Raw genomic sequence first — 19,010 nt, 5'->3', positions numbered from 1 at the left:
TTTTGGTAGAAAATGCTAGCTTTTGGAATAGAAAAACCATCCTAGAATTAGAAAAAAACAAAAAAAAAAAAACTAAGGTAAGGAATTATCATAATTGGCATATGGAACCTTAAAAAAGAAAAAAAGAAAAAAGATTTAGGAGCTTAAAAAAAATAGTAATAATAACAATTACCATGCAGCAGATGAGCCACACTCCTATTGGGCACATAGCGGTTGACGAGCAGCTTCTCCTCCTTCCTGTAATAGTAAGCCACGAGAGGGAGCAAATTGGGGTGAGCCAACCTCCCGAGCCTCCTCATGTGCTCCTCAAAATCCTCCTTCCCCACCCTGTTCATGTCCCTGAACCTCTTCACCACCATGGAGTGCCCACTCGTCAACGTGGCCTTGTAGGAGCACCCCAGTTTCCCGGCGCCGAGCACCTCCGCCGACGACTTGAGCAGGTCGTGCAGCTCGAACCTCACCATGTCCTCCTTCACGAACACCAGCCTCCCTTGCTCGTGGCCCCCCGCCGCCGACTTTCTGCCGCTCCCGCTCCCGCTCCCTCTTCCGCTTTCGCTCTGGCGCTCGTCCGCCGGGGGGCCCTCCTCCAGCTTGTTCTCTTTGTACGACGCCGTCCGGGCCTTCTTGGCGGAGGAGTTCTTGGAAGACGGCAGCCGGCCCAGCTGCTCTTCCTGCACCCGGGACGGCTGGCGGCGGAGCGCGAGGAGCGCTAATCCGACGATTCCTACCGTGGCCACCACAGCGATCGCAAGGCTCACCGCCATTGCCGAGCTTGAGGACTTGTTCGACGGCGACACGGATGACGAAGCGCACGGCACGCCGAGGGGCGCGCCGCAAAGGCCCTTGTTGCCTGCAACAACAACCAACAATTAACACAGATCGTACAGAATATATATAACTAACAACTACTAGTCTTCAAGGAAATGCACAATATGTATCATCTGAATTAGGAGATCGATGGTATATTAATGTGTACCTGCGAACAAGTCTGCGTCCATCGTGGCGAGTGCGGCCGGGATGGGGCCCTCCAGGCTATTGCCGGACACGTTCACGACCTGCAGTTCCTTCTGCCGGAGGTCTGGGATGGCGCCCTCGAACCGGTTCCCGTCCAGCTTCAGCTCGAGAAGCTTGGGCGCGGCCGCCAGCGACGCCGGGATCGGCCCGGAGAATCCGTTCTGCGAGAGGTGGACCTTCTTCAGCGACCACATCCCGTCGAACGCGTCGCCCGCGATCGGACCCGACAGCTGGTTCATCGACAGGTATATCGACCGCAGGCCGACGAGCCTCTTCACGTCCGGCATGGCGCCTCGGAACGAGTTGTTCATGAAGCTCAACGTCCGGAGCCCCGCGAGGCCCGCGAGCAGGCCCAGGTCCAGCGTGCCGGACAAGCGCATGCCCTCGAGCTGCAGGCCGAGCACGGTGCCGTTGTCGCAGATGACGCCGGCCCAGCTGGAGTCGTCGGCTTTCGGCGTGCATGGGGCCGTGTCGGCGGTCCACGTGCGGAGGGCGCCGGCTGGGTCGGAGATCACCGCCTTGAATTTAAGCAGAACGTCGGCGTCGGAGGCATTGGCTGACAGGATGGTGGCGAAGACGAGGCCGGACAGGAAGAGGATGCCAAGAGGGGCCGACGGTCCGGCCGTGGCCATGGCAACAGAGGAAGAAGGCCACCCTCGCTCGCTCAGGGAGAATGAATGGGGATGCTATTGAAGGTTAGAGAGAGAGAGAGAGAGAGAGAGAGAGAGAGAGAGAAAGAGGGGTGAGTTGTGATGGTCAAAGAATGTAGGAAGGGTGGAGAGAGAGAGAGAGAGAAAGGGCGGTGTACATGGGGTTGGAATTAAGTGGGCTAAGAATAGGAAGGGGGAGAGAGTGATGGAGTCCAGGATTTGAGCTGTTTGGGAGAGAAACATAAGGCTGGCCCCCCATTTTGGTTGGAATTTTCTCTCCTCATTTTTTTTAAGGGTAAAAAAAAATGCCCAAAGATCCCTAATTAAATGTTAGGGAAAACTTCAAAAACCCTCCCGTAGTTTCGCACTTTTTTATTTTACTATCATGTGTTTTAAAGTGTATCAAGTTAGTACCCTGTAGTTTCGCACTTTTTCACTTTAGTATTTTGTAGTTTCGCACTTTCTCACTTTAGTACCTTGTGGTTTCAAATGTATCAAGTTAGTACTCTGTGGTTTCAAATATTTCAAGTGTATCAAGTTAGTATATATATATATAGAATTGAGCTCCTATACTTTTAAAAGTACCAAGTCATTGGTGCTTGTAAGTTTTTGACCATTGGATTAAGGGATGTGCGGTTAGGATGATGTGGGCTCCCTAAGGTTAAGTGGGTGGTTGGTTGAATAACATAATCTAACGGATAAAAATGATCAAAGGTATAGATCTAACGGAAAAAACTTTACAAGCACCAAGTGCTTGGTGCTTGTACAAGCACCATAGCTGGACAATATATATATATATAGAGTGAGGCTCAATATCGAAAACGAGCTGGAAGCACGAAAGGCTCCGTGCTTCCGATAGCATAGTAGCCTTACTATATATATATATATATATATATATATATATATATATATATATATATATATGAGTGGGCTGGTATGCTTCTGGAAGCACGGGGCCCTCCGTGCTTCCAAGTTATTTTCGATGTTCGGACTTTCTAATCAACAATCGGCTCCGTTAGAGTTAATCTAGAGTATTTGAAGTATATAGAAAATAAATTTTGTGATTTTTCGATATCATTTGCCTAGTGATCGAAGGGCTCAAAATCAATAATTTTAACGGCCGTGGTGAGCCGTTTGCAAGTTTAACGGTGTAGAAATATCCAAATCAAATGAAATTTTGATAGAAAATTCTTTATATCGTATAAAACAAGATCAATAAATTTGATCTAAAATTTTAATATCGTATCATCATATTTTGTATGATTTTTATTTTTAGCCGTTGATTTTGAGCCACTTCGATTACTGGGCAAATGATATCGAAAAATCGCAAAATTTATTTTCTAGATACTTCAAATACTCTAGATCAAGTCTAACAGAGTCGATCGTCGATTCGAAAGTCCGAACATCGAAAACAACTTGGAAGCACGGAGCGCTCCGTGCTTCCAGAAGCATATATATATATGTATGTATGTATGTATATATGTATGTATGTATGTATATATGTATGTATGTATGTATATATGTATGTATGTATGTATATATATATATATATGTATGTATGTATGTATATATATATATATATACATATATAGTATGGGATAGATTTCCTATATCCCTCATGGCGTCTGGAAATATCCGATCTACCCTACTTTTTTTTTTCTTCTAAAATGTCCTCATATGTTCACACGTTATTGCAAAATACCCCGCAGTTATCTTCTGTTAAGTTAACCTGAGTTAAACGTGAGTTAAATATCTATCACAGTTAAAAAAATTAAAATGCAATTTTGCCCTTATCTTAAGGCAAATAAGAAAGGTTGGTTACGGTAGAGGGTATATGGAAAAGAAAAAAGTTGAAATACTTTTTGTGCCCCTGACTTTATGGCAAATAAGAAAGACAATGATGATGGAAGGGTATATTTTGAAAAGGGTAAAAGAGTAATTTTACAGAGAATAACAGTGTTACTTAACAGATTTTAACTCTAATGGTAATATTAGAAATAGGTTGAAACGTAGGAGGGTATTTTCAATTGCCTTCTAAGAGGGGTAAATCGAAAAATCAGAAACTTTCAGGGTATATAAAAAATTGCCCCATAATATATATATATATATATTATGTATATATATATTATATATGTATATGTACATATATATATATATGATAATAATTATATATAAATATATATATATATATATATGTACATATATATATTATATGATACATATATACATATACATATACATACAATACATATACATATACTACATACATATACATATAATATATACATATTACATATAATATATATATATATACATATACATATTACATATAATATATTGTATATGTATATATATATATATATATATTATACATATATATACATATATATGTTATGTACATATCATATATTATACATATATATGTATATGTATATATATATATATACATATACATATTATATATATAGTATCACTTTTAATTAATTAATTGACTCTAAATATGAAATACAATAAGGTTCGAATTTGAAAATTTAAGGAAGAGCGTAGAAAATACCAAAAGGTAAAGGAAAGAGTAAAAAAAAACTCTTTATGCTTAGTAAATCTACAAAAAAGGAGAAAAAGTTACAAAAAAAAAAAATGTAAACCCCGCATTAAGGGGTGGATACATGTGAGATTTAGTCATGAAAATTAATATATAAGAAATAAATATGTATAGAGATATAGATGTTAGAACTAGAATAGGATATATGTGAAGCTAGGCTATTATATTTTTGAAAGTACGGATGCCTCCGTACTTGTAAGTTATTTTTTATGATGGAACATTCGATTCAGCAATCAACTCTATTAGATATGATCTACAGTGTTGGAATTATTTAAAAATAAAATTTTATAATTTTTTGATTTTATTTGTTTAGTAAACAAATAACCTCATAATGAACAGTTGAAATTAAAATTTTCATAAAAAAATAATGTTAGAAAACTTAAATTCAAAATGGAAAGTAGAAATTTAGCTACTTTTGCATGTGAAGCTTAGGAAAACGGCTAATAATTTGATAAGTTACTTCTAGAACTAAGAGGTTCGAAATATATATCAACAGTTAGCAAAGTTATCAAATTATCAAATTATAGCATGCAAAAGTAGCTAAATTTCTTAGTTCTAGAAGTAACTTCTATATTAAGGAATCATTGTAAAAGCAGGAATTAATTTTCTTTTTTGTTATATATGCATAAGGCTAGCCAATATTTTTTAATATAAGGATGCTTCAAGAGTTTATTTTTCATTGTTTGAGATAAACAGGTTAGAACTAGACTCTCTTTCTTTAAATTCTAGAAAATACAACACTAATATATGACTGATTTTTATGTATATTTATTAAGTGCTTCATCAGCAATTCATCAGCACTCTTAACAAACCTATGTATTATTTTCTCTTCTTCTTTTTTTTCTTTGTTTTTTTTTATCTGAGTACCAACTTCAATCCTATCTTGCCTAATTGCTACCTCATGATTGAACCAAGTTTGATTTGGTAAATTAAACCAATTTATTTTTGTTAGGAATAATAGTCTCATATTAGATACAAAATAGAACCTTGACCTTTATATAATGAAGAGGGCGTCTACATCTACTAGCTTGAGCTTTTGAATTGAAAGGCCTTTAATGTGGTATAAGAGTTTGGCTCACATTCCCTAGCTTGCAGATGACCCAATAGCTGTGTGTTAGTCGCATCTAACACGTAAAGTTGATTGTGCCGTATGTTAGTTTTATCTAGTATGTAGGCTGAATTTATGCCACGTATTAATTATGGATTAATACGTGGGTTTCATGTGATCGCATTGGGTCTCTGCTACTTGCTAGTAATAATGCCTTGTATGTGTCAAGGCCCTTTAAAATTTTAAGCATTTGGGCAGGAGTTGGGACAACTTGTATCATATGAAAATATGAAATGCATATGATCTCTCTAGACTCAGGTAACTTCTATTTTCCATGTTGAGCTTAGAGGTTTGGATAGATCAGGAATATTCAGAATACTGTGCTAACCCACATTTTGAATTCCAACAAATACCATTTGTTTAGGACATCGTGGTAATGAGATCCAAAAGCTTAGTTGTCTCAAGTACCCGTATTAAAAGCAGGAAATTAATTAATTGAGCGTGGTATAGTTCGAATGGAGAAGAAATTAGAACCTTTATTCTCTTTTGACGTTACAGTAGCATGACACTTGAACAGATTAAACCAAGTGAATTTGCCAAAAGGGAAAAAAAAAAAAAAAAAAAAAAAAAAAAAAAAAAAAAAAAAAGAACGAAGAAAAAGAAAACATTCTGCTGATCTAACTCATTGTCCCCCTTGTCAAGTGGCATGAGATGTGTTTAGACCTAACAATCTCAACCCATACCCGCAGGTGCCTACGGGTTACCCGCAAATTTGCTGGTATAGATACCAAGTTTTTCAACCCAAAAAAATACGGAAAAAACGAATGAATATTAATTAAGCTGTGAGCATTTTAGATAATCCGCAAGTACCCACGGTACCCACACATATATTTTTTAATTACAAGATATATTTTCTTAATTAAATATATATATTTTTATTTACTCATTCTAAAAATCCTAACCCTCATTTCTTATCGCGTTACTTTTTTATAAAATTTTTTTGCTTTAAGACTTGTAATGTTTTATTATATGTTATGATATTTTAAATAATGAGTTATATTATATTTTTAAAATTTAAATATATGTGTTTTGTATTTAAAAAATATAAGAGCAAAAAAGAAAAAAAAAATTACGGGTAATCCGCAAACTCACCTGCCTATCCACAGACGGGTATGGATAAAGATGTTGGCTACTCAAAACTTTACGTATAAATTTTATTTATGCCCAAATAACCCATGGGTACAATAACCCACCCGCGGGTGACCTAACTCTGCTGTTTGCCAGGTCTAGATGTGTTGCAACGCTGGACTCCTACCATTGTTTGATGAAATTAGGGTGGCCTCACCATTTATTTCCTTTTTATTTTCTAATTCTGGTCAATTCAAAGAGAAGGCTGCGGCTTCACAACTATTTCACAATCATGACTTTTGAATACAACAAATAATGTCTATGCATAGTTTCGTCGTGCCTTTAAATTTTTCAGATAACAAAAATTAGAGATAGTCCCTCTCATTTTAAGGGTAAACTGCTGCGTCTGAGGCCGTCTGACTGCAAATGATTTTCCATCTCTTTGTGAAGTTACGCCTTTTCCTACTTGCCAGACCTGTCACAATCTGTAGTTGAGTTGAGATCCTTTCTCTCTCGCCTCCTACCCGGCCTTGTTCCTACTTACATCTTCGAAACACCTTTAAAATCTAACTTTTTTTTTCAGATGAATGAAAAAGAACCCAAAGGAATAATTTCTCATTCTTCTTTCTTTTTTTTTTTTTTGAGAAATAGGTAGCAAGCTACCCGCTTCATTCATTAAGTAAGATAAACTGAACGTACAAGTTGGAAACAGCTTAGGCCTCCGAGAACCCGGTAAAAAGGCAAAAAAGAAATTAAAGAGCAAAAAGAAAATCAAGTTAACAGAAGAAAGTGGAACAGAGGAAGGGTTACAGAAGAGACATCAGAGCATTGTGGTCCAATTGCTGATTAGTTGTTTGACACGTTCAAGAGACCAGGTGACATTGGGCGGGTTTCCTCTGAAAACAGAGTTGTTTCTATCTGTCCAGATTACCCACCAAGTTGCAGCCAGGAGGATCAAGCCTTGTTTTCTCGACGAGTCAGCAAGGATTTCAGTAGTTTCGGCCCAGTGATCTCGAACATCGCCTGTGCTGACATCAGTTGTGTCCGATCCTCCTATATTGAGAAGAAGGAATCGAACGTACACGCAATCGTTGAAAATATGGTCGCAGCTTTCCGTGAGGATCGCGCAGAAAGCACAGTTCTGGTTTACGTGCATGCCTCGGATAAGCAATATGTCAGCAGTGGGTAATCTCTTTCGAAGAAGCAGCCAAATGAAGACTTTAATTTTAACAGGAATTTTTAGATTCCAAATGTGTTGATTCATCGAGACACGTAGTCCAGCATCCGTGATGAGCTGGTAAAGGGATTTGACAGTGAATAGTTGGTCAGAGGTCCATCGCCATCTGATCGAGTCCGATCTGTCGCTTGGGCGGTGGCCTCGAAGCAAGTCTTTAAGCATCGATAACTGTCCGCGGCTATCAGCAGAGAGGGCCGGCATAGAGCCTCGACAGATATAGCGCCATCTCCAGCCATCCTGATTCCAGCACTGAGAAATCCGGGCTTCCTTATTCCTAATGTTTCGAAAGATGACCGGGAATAGGGTACGAAGAGGGGTTTCTCCGACCCAGATGTCGTGCCACGTCCTGATATTTCTTCCGTCGCCGAGCTCAAAGGTTACTCCGCAGGAAAACACTTCTCGACAACAGAGCACGCTCTTCCACCATTGCGAATAAGGGACAAAGGCTCTACCCTCAAGTAGCGGTTTTCGCCTGACGTAGTAAAGAGCTCTAATCAATTTACACCAAAGGAGGTCTGGATTGGTAAAGTAGCACCACCACCATTTAGTTATTAGGGCCAGATTCATGAATTTTAAGTCTAAGATTCCAAGTCCCCCTTTTCTTTTACTTTTGCAAACAGTTTTCCAGTTGACAAGGTAAGTGCCACCGGTGATTTTGGAGCACCCCTTCCAAAAGAAGGCTCTTCTGAGTCCCTCAATCCGATTCAATATCCACTGTGGCGCCTTAAAGATGGAAAAGTAGAATAGCGGGCAGGTTGGTGAGAACCGAGTTAACAAGCATGAGTCTTCCCCCTAGTGAGTAGTTTAGCTTTCTAGCCTTCGATTCTTGCCTCAATGCGATTAATGACCACAGCCGAGTCTTCCTTACAGAGTTGTTTATTGTGAAGTGGTAGACCTAGATAGTGGAATGGTAATCGTCCGACTTGGCATCCTAAAATGTTGGCGAGTCTTGCGGCCTTGTTTGGGTTGGGCCCTAAGTAGTGCGGTTCCGATTTCTCCATATTGATTCTAAGGCCAGAGGCCCATTCGAACATATTCCAGAGAAACAGCAGGTTGCATAAAACGTTTCCTTGGTTCACAGAAGAATATTGTGTCATCGACGTATTGTATAAGCACCGTTTGGCAGTCATCGGATGGTTCAATGCCTTGTAGCTGATTGTTTCGTCTTGCGGTTTCAGTCAGTCTAGCTAAACAGTCGGCCACCAGTAAGAAGAGGTATGGAGAGAGGGGATCTCCCTGCCGAAGCCCCCTTCTAGGTTTCAACCATGGGGTTGGGACATCATTCACTAGAATGGCTACTTTGGCATTGCAAATACATTGCTCAATCCACGCCCACCATTTATCGCTGAAGCCTAGCCATTGCAAGATACACTTTAGGAAAGACCATCTGACGTTGTCGTAAGCTTTCTTGAAGTCAACCTTGATACTTGCGCATTCCCTGCCAGATTTAGAGCACCAGTTTACTAGTTTGCTTGCAGTGACAAACGAGTCTGTTAACAGTCGGTCTTTGAGGAAGGCCGATTGCGTTGCAGAGATAATGGACGGCAGTTTAATTGCTAGTCTGTTAGCCAAGACTTTGAAAATAATTTTTTGAATTCCTTGATGAGGCTTATGGGTCGAAAGTCTCTAGCTTTGCGCGCGCCCTCTTTTTTTGGGATGAGACAGACAAAGGAGTAGTCTATCGGGCCCGTGAAAAGTGTGCCATCGTGGAACTCAGAAAAGACCTTGGTGATATCGTCCTTGACCACATCCCAGAAGGTTTGAAAGAAAACAAGTGGAAAGCCATCCGGCCCGGGCGCCTTGTCGCTACCTAGTTGGAAGGTGGCAGTCTTGACTTCATCAAGGGTAAATGGTGCCGTCAGGGAGTCGGGATCAAGTAATCTGTTGGAATGATAAAGGCCGCTCCAATCACCGAGAGACGAAGGACTATCCCCTTGAGTCCCAAACACTCGCTTAAAGGATTGGTAGAAGTACGATCTCTTAAGCTCTTCATTGGTTATCTGCTGCCAATTGTCGTCCTCAATGGCGACGATTGTGTTAGAACGCTTGCGACCATTAGCGACAGCATGGAAGAATTTGGTGTTGCCATCGCCTTCCTTCAACCAACGCTGTTTAGCCCTAGTTTTCCACAAGATTTCTTCCTCCTCAAGTATTAGGAGGAGCTGTGACTTGAGTTCTGCCCGCTTATCCAAGGTTTCCTGGGGCAGGTTTTGCAATTCTTCAAGTTGGTCAATAGCTTAGAGTTCTAATTGTAATTGAATCTTAGCATTGAAGATGCTGTGGAAGTGAGTCTTGCACCATTCTTTTATCCGGACTCTGCAGTGTCGGAGCTTAGCAGAGATAGATAAGATGGCTGATTTCTTACCGGCAGATTCATTCCACTAGTGGGGCACTTTTGAAGTAAAGTCCTCCATAGTGAGCCAAACCCTCTCGAAACGAAACCTTCGCGGGGCAGGTGGCGGCCCCGTTTCAAGTACTATCGGTTTATGATCGGAATTGATTTTGGGGAGAGCTTTGACCTTGTTGAAGGGAAAATATTGATCCCATTCCGTCGAGATGAGAAACCTGTCGAGCGTGGCTAGGGTTGGGCAATGTTGCATGTTGGACCAGGTGAACTTTTGATTAGACAAAGGTAAGTCAATAACCGCGAGACTATTAATGAGATCAGAGAACATGGCCATCGCTTTGGAGCTCCAAGGCTTTCCTTTTCTTTCAGATTGGTTCTTGGTGAAATTGAAATCTCCGCATGTTACCCAGTTGGAAGAGCAGATACTGCTGAGGGAGAGAAGTTCAGAGCAGAACTCATCTTTGCCGTCCCAAGTTGGAGGTCCGTAGACATTCGTAATAAGGAAGGATCTCCCACTCGCACGGTGAGTTAGGTAAAGAGTTAGAGAATACTTTCGCACTAAAGCCACATCGCACGAGAAAAATCTAGAACTCCAACAAGAAATTAAGCCTCCAGAAGCCCCGGTTGCGGGAACAAAATGACACCTGTCAAAACTAGAACCGCAACAAGAGTGGAGGAATGATCGGGACACAGAATCTACTTTGGATTCTTGGATACAGACCACTGAGCAGAAATATTTAGAGACGACCGACCTAACGCAACGACGCTTAGTGGGGTCATTAAGACCGCGAACGTTCCAACACAAGATATTAAACATGAAAAAAGAGCTACACACACTAAAGAGTACGACGCAGACACGGAGAGGAGCCAGAGGCAACGCGCTACGCCCCTACCCGTATGAACCTGCGAAGCTCCGAGGCTTCGGCATCAGAGAGGTCCACCCCGCACAGTAGACTTTTCGACTTGACACGCTTTCTAGTCAGTTTGCACGCCTTGGTCCCGGGTCCAGGAGGCGCACCCTCGAGTAGTCTAGCTTTCCTGCGCATGGCCTTGCAAAGGGTAGAGAACGATTATAGATCCTGTAGCCGCGTGCTTGATCTCAGTGTAGCCGAGGTGCCCTGGGAGGTAAGCGTAGCATCCGCCTTCGTAGGGACAAGTTGCGCCGGTTCAGAGTGGATTGGGCCGATGCGAACTCTGGTTGCGAGGTCAGTAGCACTCGGGCTCAAGCACTAGTCGAACTTGTCGCCAGGAGAACGCAGACCAAAGTCCTGTCCAGGATCTGCGGTTTCCTCTCCAAGTAATGGGAGGGGGCGGTCAAGGAGGAGAAGCTGGCCGTGACAGGGGTGGCTCCTTCCCAGATCGGCAGGTCCAGGAGGGTGCTGTGCCAGACCAGGGTCCGAGATGCCCTCGCACACGCAAGCGAGTTCGGGAGCTAGCTCGGCCAACCCGGAGTCCAAGGGGCGTGAGTCGGAGAGGAGGCTCAGGGCGGCGAGTAGGCCCAGGCCTTAGGTCGAGAGATGGAGGAGTGTCTGGTGCAAACCAGAGGGGGGGCCCAGGCCCGAGTTCGGAAGACGGAGGAGGGGGCTCGGGCGTGGATCGAAAAGCAGGCCCAGGCCCGAGTCCACAGCAGGGAAGGGGCTCGGGCGCGAGTCGGCGAGCAGGCCCAGGCCCAAGTCGCAGGAATGGTAGTGGGCGAGGCTCGCGGATCTAGAAAGGACCGGGATCGGGCTCGCGTGAAACCAAGAACTCCAGGAGGGTGTGGCCCATAACTGGCAATCCAGAGATGGATCCATTCTCGGGACTGAGTACGGCCCGAGGCCCAAAACGACTACAAAACGCCCGACTGAGAGCGGCCCAGGACCCAAAGCAGCTGCCTCCCCAAGACTCCTTCCATCCGAAGCCACCTGGAAAGTGAGGAAGTTGGGTGTAGACCAAGTAACTGAAGTGATCCACCTTGTTTTGAAACCCGAGGTTTGACTTAGTACCTTAAAGGCCTCGAGCCCCCCGACTTCCAAAGAAGAGTTACTCTCCTCCCTAGGCAAGTCCTGATGCAGAAGAAAATACTTAACCTGTAAAGAAAAAGGAGGAGTTAAGCATGCCAACGAAGACCCCCTCTATCCACCTTCCGAACTAATGCAAAACTCAAGGCTCCTGGATCCCCCGACCTTCCTCGTTTCGCGCGCTGCCATAGCCTCGATCCCCAAGCCGCCGTGCCTCTTTGGAACCGAGATCCTCCGGCCGGCCGCCGATCGGAGCCTCGCCGCGAACCCTAATTAGAGAGCCACAGTAGGGCCATTCCGAGCCGTCATGACCCCCAGAGATCTGCAGGTCGGAGGGGCGGGCTTGGCTTCCTCCAGCTCCCCTGGTGCGTCCTCCATATCCTCATCCTCAGGGTTTGCATCTCCACCATCATGGCCACCTTCCGCCTATGGCTAGGCGCCACCTTGGTCGTCACGCGGCGGCGCTGGAGGCACCTCGGCACCGCCCTCCTCAGATCTTTCCCACCATTCTAGGTGGACCATCACCGGGAACAATTCCTCACCGCCAATAACCGGCAGGTTCTGGGGGATGTTGTTAATTGAGTCGAGAGCGATCTGACATCTAAAGGCTCTGAGATCCGTCATCGCCTTGATCGCTGAGTCCGCCCTTATGAAGCGACCAAAACTGCTGACCAATGCCGCCACCCGAGCCACCGACCAGATCTTAAAGGGGAGATTCAACAGACGGATCCACGCTTTGAACAAGACTCAGTGTGGACGGGCATATCGGTATTGACCCCAGGGCCAACACCTGATCCAAAAACCGTTCAGTGTGATGATCTCTCTCCTGATCAGAAGGTCCGTCGGAACCCATTCCAGCAAGAAGATAGCAAAGTCCCTTTCTCTATATCGTGCGACAGCAAAGTCATCGACGTACCCTCCGAAACGGCTAGCAAGAGCCGTCTTAATGACTGTGATTGGGTCGTGGCCTAAATTAGCCGGTTGTATAATGTCCGCGAGAATAGCATTTCGGCGCAGCTCGACTCTACGTAGATACTCTTCAGTATACGGTACAAACACCTTCGGAAGTGGCGTACGCCCCCTCCGGTTAACAGCTCTGTCCATAGTTGCGTCGCTCGTAGTTGATTTACCCCTACAAGAGTATGCTCGATGGCCGGTCTTCCAACACCTCCAACACCGAACTCGGTCACGACAAGCGCTGGCGACGTGATCGCTGGCGAGGCACCGATCACACCTCTTCGCTAGACTACGTCAAGGGGTGCCCCGAGAAGGGTAGGATGGATAGGATGTGTGAAGGTTGGATCTCTGAAGATTTGGTGTTGGATAGTGCGGTTCCAGCCTCTTCATCAACACGTCCTTATAAGACTCTTTGGAGGAGAGGGAGCTGGAGGGGATGGAGCACTTATTAGCGCCATCTTCCCCCCTGCAGGAGTCTCCACCCCTAGCTTCCACGGGCGGAGCTCGAAGTTTGCTCCTTTGATGTTCGACATTGAAACGTTCCTTTTGCTTGCTGAGGAAGTCCTTGCCGAAAGTAGCTTTCGCCACCTCCTCCTCTTCAAAGCTTCTGGAGTGCTTCAGTAACTCCCTACCAACCTCGTCCGCCCAAGTAATCCGTTTCCCATATTTCTTCTTGACCCCTGCTTCCTCCCCCCCGCTACTAGATACTGAGTTCCTTAATGTCGCCTGACAATCCCCTCCCTTCCCTCCTTTGCTAGGCTCACCTACCTCGAGGCACCTGGGTGCAGAGCTTCTTAAAGGCGCCTGACCTCCCACTCCCTTCCTTCCTTTACTAGACTCGCCTGCCATGAGTCTCCTGGATGCATAGCTTCTTAATGGCGCTTCCTTCCTTCTTCTACTATGCTCACCTACCTCAACGCTGCTCATGGCCTCTTCTTATTATCTGGAGAGTCAAAGTGCCATTTTGTGGATCCTGATTCCTCATTCTTCTTTCATTAAAAAGTTCATTTCACTAGTTCTTTTTGTTGTTTCTCGTTTCTTTATTTCTAAATATTAATAAAAAAAAATTCTCCACATACTCAGAACTCACGTCCCAATTGCATCAAGTTCATGTAATTGATTCTCATCTAACATCCCACGCTCTCTCTATCCCACGCTCTCTCTTTTTTTCTTTTTTCTTTTTTTTTGAGAGAGATAGGTAGCATGCTACCCGCTTTATTTATTTCATTTAAAAATAAACTTAGTTGGAAATGTGAATCAACGAAGATTCGAACTTGAAATCTCGGGTACCAAACTTTGCCACTTGCGTTAGAGACGGTCGATACATCCCACACTCTTAACCCGTAAACTTTGCCACTTACGCTAGGGACGGTCGGTACATCCCACACTCGTAACCTGTATTAGCTCGCATTATCTGTAGTACAAGCGCAGAGCCACAACGTTTTCGAGGGAGGAGGAGGACATGGCCTCAATCTTTGCAAATTTAACTTATCTACTGTCTGTCTGTTTGTGTTCTCGTAATGCCCTTCCCCTCAAAAAGGTAACAACAATAGAAAAATCACATTCTCTCTGACTGCTTTAGTGTCACCACGTGTGGAACTAATTTGTTTACTCTGATGTCACAAGAAAGAGCTGCAACAATTGATTCTTGAATATAGCTTGGATGATCTGACCAAGGATGATAAGACCACAGATAGTATGAGTCATTAAAAAGGCCTCAAGAGCTTGCCTCGAGCAAGAGTAAGGGACGAAGTATGAGTCATTCTTCCACCGGTGGCTCCTCTCCCAATTTACAGACAAAACTTACACTGCAACCCCAAGAAAACTCTAAAAAGCAAAAACCAAGAGCTGGAGAAAAGAAAAAAAAAAAAAAGAAGAAGAAGATATAGACTGTTGCATGACAAAACTGTTGTTGCAGTTTGTATTTCTCAATAGTAACAACTAGACAAAAGCATATTAAAAATTTATAAAAACCTCCAGTGTATTGGATGAGCATCCACCTGAATTATAACAAAGAATTTTAATTGCTCATCGACATAACTCATCCCCACAATGCCGCACCGTGCCAACAAAATTTCAACACAATACAACCCTCATACCAATAGCACAACTCAAAACTCTCTTTTCTTTGAAGTTAGCAAGAATTTATATCAATAATAATGCGCAACAGGCTTGATAAAAATATAAACAATCAGAATATATTGATACTAAGGAAAATATATATTTCATACTATAATATGCTGACATATAGGTTATTTTTATGAATGGGACAACGGCACGACACGCACCATGTCATACTGCCGGCAAGTGCTTGACACAACCCCAAGCCCTGGCACTTAAATCACTAGCTATAACTAAACAGCATCGTGAGAAAAAGTTATAGAAATATACACTAACCCTTTTTCCACAATAAATCTACAGCAAATTTTCCTACCTGAGATACCTCCATGTCAACAGATCTACAGAATTATTGACAGCATTTTTTATTGACAATCAGAGAGCTAGGGCTAAAAGAAAATTACAGTAAATTATACATTGATCACTGAACTTCGGGTACAATTTCATTTAGGTCACTGGAGTTCGATTTATTTCAATCAAGTTACTAAGCTTTAATTTTTATTGCAATTAGATCACTGCTCAAATTTCGATCAATTTTTCTGATAAAAGTAATAATATGACAGCTAATTCAACTACCAAGAGATGACATGGCAATAGTCACCCGTCATTAAGCTGCTACATCACATCAAAAGTACTGTTATTTATCGATCAGACTAATGCAGTGATTACACTCAACAGAATGGATCAGACTAATGCAGATAGAATGGTCACAGAATTTACAAAACATGGAATCCATGCAACATCAGATCTGGAAGGTTCATTTCTTGCACGACCAAAAAGAAAACCCAATCAAAGTTTTTTTTTTTCATCTTCAGCTAGAAATCAGAACAGCGCTTTCAAAAACCGAGCAACTTAATTCTTAAGCAAAAACCATGAGTTTACAGTCAAGAAGGGCAATTTCTGCAGTGTACTACCATCACCAGCTGACCAACTGCACTCTTCAATATTAAAAGAACCCAAAAGAGAAGAAAAGGAAAAAAGCATTGCACTTATAGCACAAAGTATAAAGCGGTTGAAAAAATTTAATTTTGTAATTATATGTTAAAGAATAAAAGGTTCAACTAATGAAGCGGGAAGACACCATGAAGGTTATTGTTTGTTAAGGTTGTTCGTGATGCTCAGACATGAACTAGGAAGACAAAGAAACAAATTATCAACTGATCTATTATGATAGATCAATCAGCATGGACGAAAACAGACGGACAAATCCATATAGCAATTCAATACAATTTCATGCACCAAGCAATGATAACTAATCTCACAGGTGCAAAAACTTTACCATCTTCATGAATTTTTTGTCCATTAAATCATCACATGTGTTAAATTGAATCATACTCAGAACTCACGTCCCAATTGCATCAAGTTCGTGTAATTGATTCTCATCTAACATCCCACGCTCTCTCTTTTTTTCTTTTTTCTTTTTTTGAGAGAGATAGGTAGCATGCTACCCGCTTTATTTATTTCATTTAAAAATAAACTTAGTTGGAAATGTGAATCAACGAAGATTCGAACTTGAAATCTCGGGTACCAAACTTTGCCACTTGCGTTAGAGACGGTCGATACATCCCACACTCTTAACCCGTAAACTTTGCCACTTACGCTAGGGACGGTCGGTACATCCCACACTCGTAACCTGTATTAGCTCGCATTATCTGTAGTACAAGCGCAGAGCCACAACGTTTTCGAGGGAGGAGGACATGGCCTCAATCTTTGCACATTTAACTTATCTACTATCTGTCTGTTTGTGTTCTCGTAATGCCCTTCCCCTCAAAAAGGTAACAACAATAGAAAAATCACATTCTCTCTGACTGCTTTAGTGTCACCACGTGTGGAACTAATTTGTTTACTCTGATGTCACAAGAAAGAGCTGCAACAATTGATTCTTGAATATAGTTTGGATGATCTGACCAAGGATGATAAGACCACAGATAGTATGAGTCATTAAAAAGGCCTCAAGAGCTTGCCTCGAGCAAGAGTAAGGGACGAAGTATGAGTCATTCTTCCACCGGTGGCTCCTCTCCCAATTTACAGACAAAAGCGTTTAGTTCGGGATTAAATAAAAACTTGTTATTCCAGAAATAAAGTTAAATTCAGGGTAAAGATGGGGTTAAGTAATTTTGTGTTTAGTTGATAATTGGATTTAGTCCAAGTATAGATAAAATAGTGTTTGGTTGGAGTAGGTGCGATAAGAAGAATAGTGGATAAAATAGTGTTTTGTTTTGTTGGAGTAGTGGGGTGGAGTGGGGTTAGCTAATCCCACCCCAAATGGGCTATTCCGGAATAACCCATTTGGGGTGAGGTTAACTAACCCCACCTCCCAAATTGGGTATTTGGGAATGATTTTGGGATTAAGAAATTATTCCATCCCTTAATCCCGAACCAAACTGGTGCTAAAAAGCAAAAACCAAGAGCTGGAGAAAAAAAAAAAAGAAAAAAAAGAAGATATAGACTGTTGCATGACAAAACTGTTGTTGCAGTTTGTATTTCTCAATAGTAACAACTAGACAAAAGCATATTAAAACTTTATAAAAGCCACCGGTATATTGGATGAGCATCCACCTGAATTATAACAAAGAATTTAAGTGCTCATCGACATAAGTTGTCCCCACAATGCTGCACTGTGCCAACAAAATTTCAACACAATACAACTCTCGTATCAATGGCACAACTCAAAACTCTCTCTTCTTTAAAGTTAGCAAGAATTTATATCATAATGCGCAAAAGGTTTCATAAAAATATAAACAATCAGAATATATTGATACTAAGGAAAATATATATTTCATCCTATAATATGCTGACATATAGGTTATTTTTATGAATGGGACAACGGCACGACACGCACCATGTCATACTGCCGGCAAGTGCTTGACACAACCCCAAGCCCCGGCACTTAAATCACTAGCTATAACTAAACAGCATCGTGAGAAAAAGTTATAGAAATATACACTAACCCTTTTTCCACAATAAATCTACAGCAATTTTTCCTACCTGAGATACCTCTATGTCAACAGATCTACAGAATTATTGACAGCATTTTTGATTGACAATCAGAGAGCTAGGGCTAAAAGAAAATTACAGTAAATTATACATTGATCACTGAACTTCGGGTACAATTTCATTTAGGTCACTGGAGTTCGATTTATTTCAATCAAGTTACTAAGCTTTAATTTTTATTGCAATTAGATCACTGCTCAAATTTCGATCAATTTTTCTAATAAAAGTAATAATATGACAGCTAATTCAACTACCAAGAGATGACATGGCAATAGTCACCCGTCATTAAGCTGCTACATCACATCAAAAGTACTGTTATTTATCGATCAGACTAATGCAGTGATTACACTCAACAGAATGGATCAGACTAATGCAATAGAAATGGTCACAGAATTTACAAAACATGGAATCCATGCAACATCAGATCTGGAAGGTTCATTTCTTGCACGACCAAAAAGAAAACCCAATCAAAGTTTTTTTTTTTCATCTTCAGCTAGAAATCAGAACAGCGCTTTCAAAAACCGAGCAACTTAATTCTTAAGCAAAAACCATGAGTTTACAGTCAAGAAGGGCAATTTCTGCAGTGTACTACCATCACCAGCTGACCAACTGCACTCTTCAATATTAAAAGAACCAAAAAGAGAAGAAAAGGAAAAAAGCATTGCACTTATAGCACAAAGTATAAAGCGGTTGAAAAATTTTAATTTTGTAATTATATGTTAAAGAATAAAAGGTTCAACTAATGAAGCGGGAAGACACCATGAAGGTTATTGTTTGTTAAGGTTGTTCGTGATGCTCAGACATGAACTAGGAAGACAAAGAAACAATTATAAACTGATCTATTATGATAGATCAATCAGCATGGACGAAAACAGACGGACAAATCCATATAGCAATTCAATACAATTTCCATGC

General features: G+C 42.0%; 3 protein-coding genes across 3 annotated transcripts in view; all 3 read right to left on the bottom strand.

The window, feature by feature from the left end:
- The window catches only part of LOC109725639 (pollen receptor-like kinase 1), a 3,276-nt gene extending 1,538 nt beyond the window's left edge, over nt 1-1,738 (bottom strand). The window contains exons 1-2 of the mRNA XM_020254884.1: nt 977-1,738; nt 173-850 (exon numbers count right to left, since the gene is read on the bottom strand). Coding sequence (XP_020110473.1) covers nt 173-850; nt 977-1,646 — 1,348 coding nt within the window. The 5' untranslated portion in view covers nt 1,647-1,738. The remainder of the gene's footprint in view (nt 1-172; nt 851-976) is intronic.
- LOC109725566 lies at nt 7,263-7,880 on the bottom strand. The gene has a single exon (XM_020254808.1). The coding sequence runs from the start codon at nt 7,878-7,880 to the stop codon at nt 7,263-7,265; it is 618 nt and encodes a 205-aa protein (XP_020110397.1).
- LOC109725565 lies at nt 8,688-10,360 on the bottom strand. The gene is made up of 4 exons (XM_020254807.1): nt 10,199-10,360; nt 9,347-9,877; nt 9,099-9,117; nt 8,688-9,031 (listed from the first exon to the last, which is right to left on the bottom strand). Exons 1-4 carry the CDS (start codon nt 10,358-10,360, stop codon nt 8,688-8,690), a joined length of 1,056 nt encoding a protein of 351 aa, XP_020110396.1.

The sequence above is a fragment of the Ananas comosus genome, linkage group 20 (assembly GCF_001540865.1).
Source record: "Ananas comosus cultivar F153 linkage group 20, ASM154086v1, whole genome shotgun sequence".
Taxonomy (NCBI): Eukaryota; Viridiplantae; Streptophyta; class Magnoliopsida; order Poales; family Bromeliaceae; genus Ananas; species Ananas comosus.
The sequence above is the reverse complement of the archived record's forward strand: the minus strand, read 5'-3'. Positions and strand labels throughout refer to the sequence as shown.

Bases quoted from the DNA above. Each gene is read 5' to 3' on its own strand.
- LOC109725566 (XM_020254808.1), bottom strand. From the start codon at position 7,880: ATGCCGGCCCTCTCTGCTGATAGCCGCGGACAGTTATCGATGCTTAAA.
- LOC109725565 (XM_020254807.1), bottom strand. From the start codon at position 10,360: ATGGCCATGTTCTCTGATCTCATTAATAGTCTCGCGGTTATTGACTTA. The intron at 9,878-10,198 runs GTCAAAGCTCTC...AACCTGCCCCAG, and splicing joins AATATTTTCCCTTCAACAAG to GAAACCTTGGATAAGCGGGC.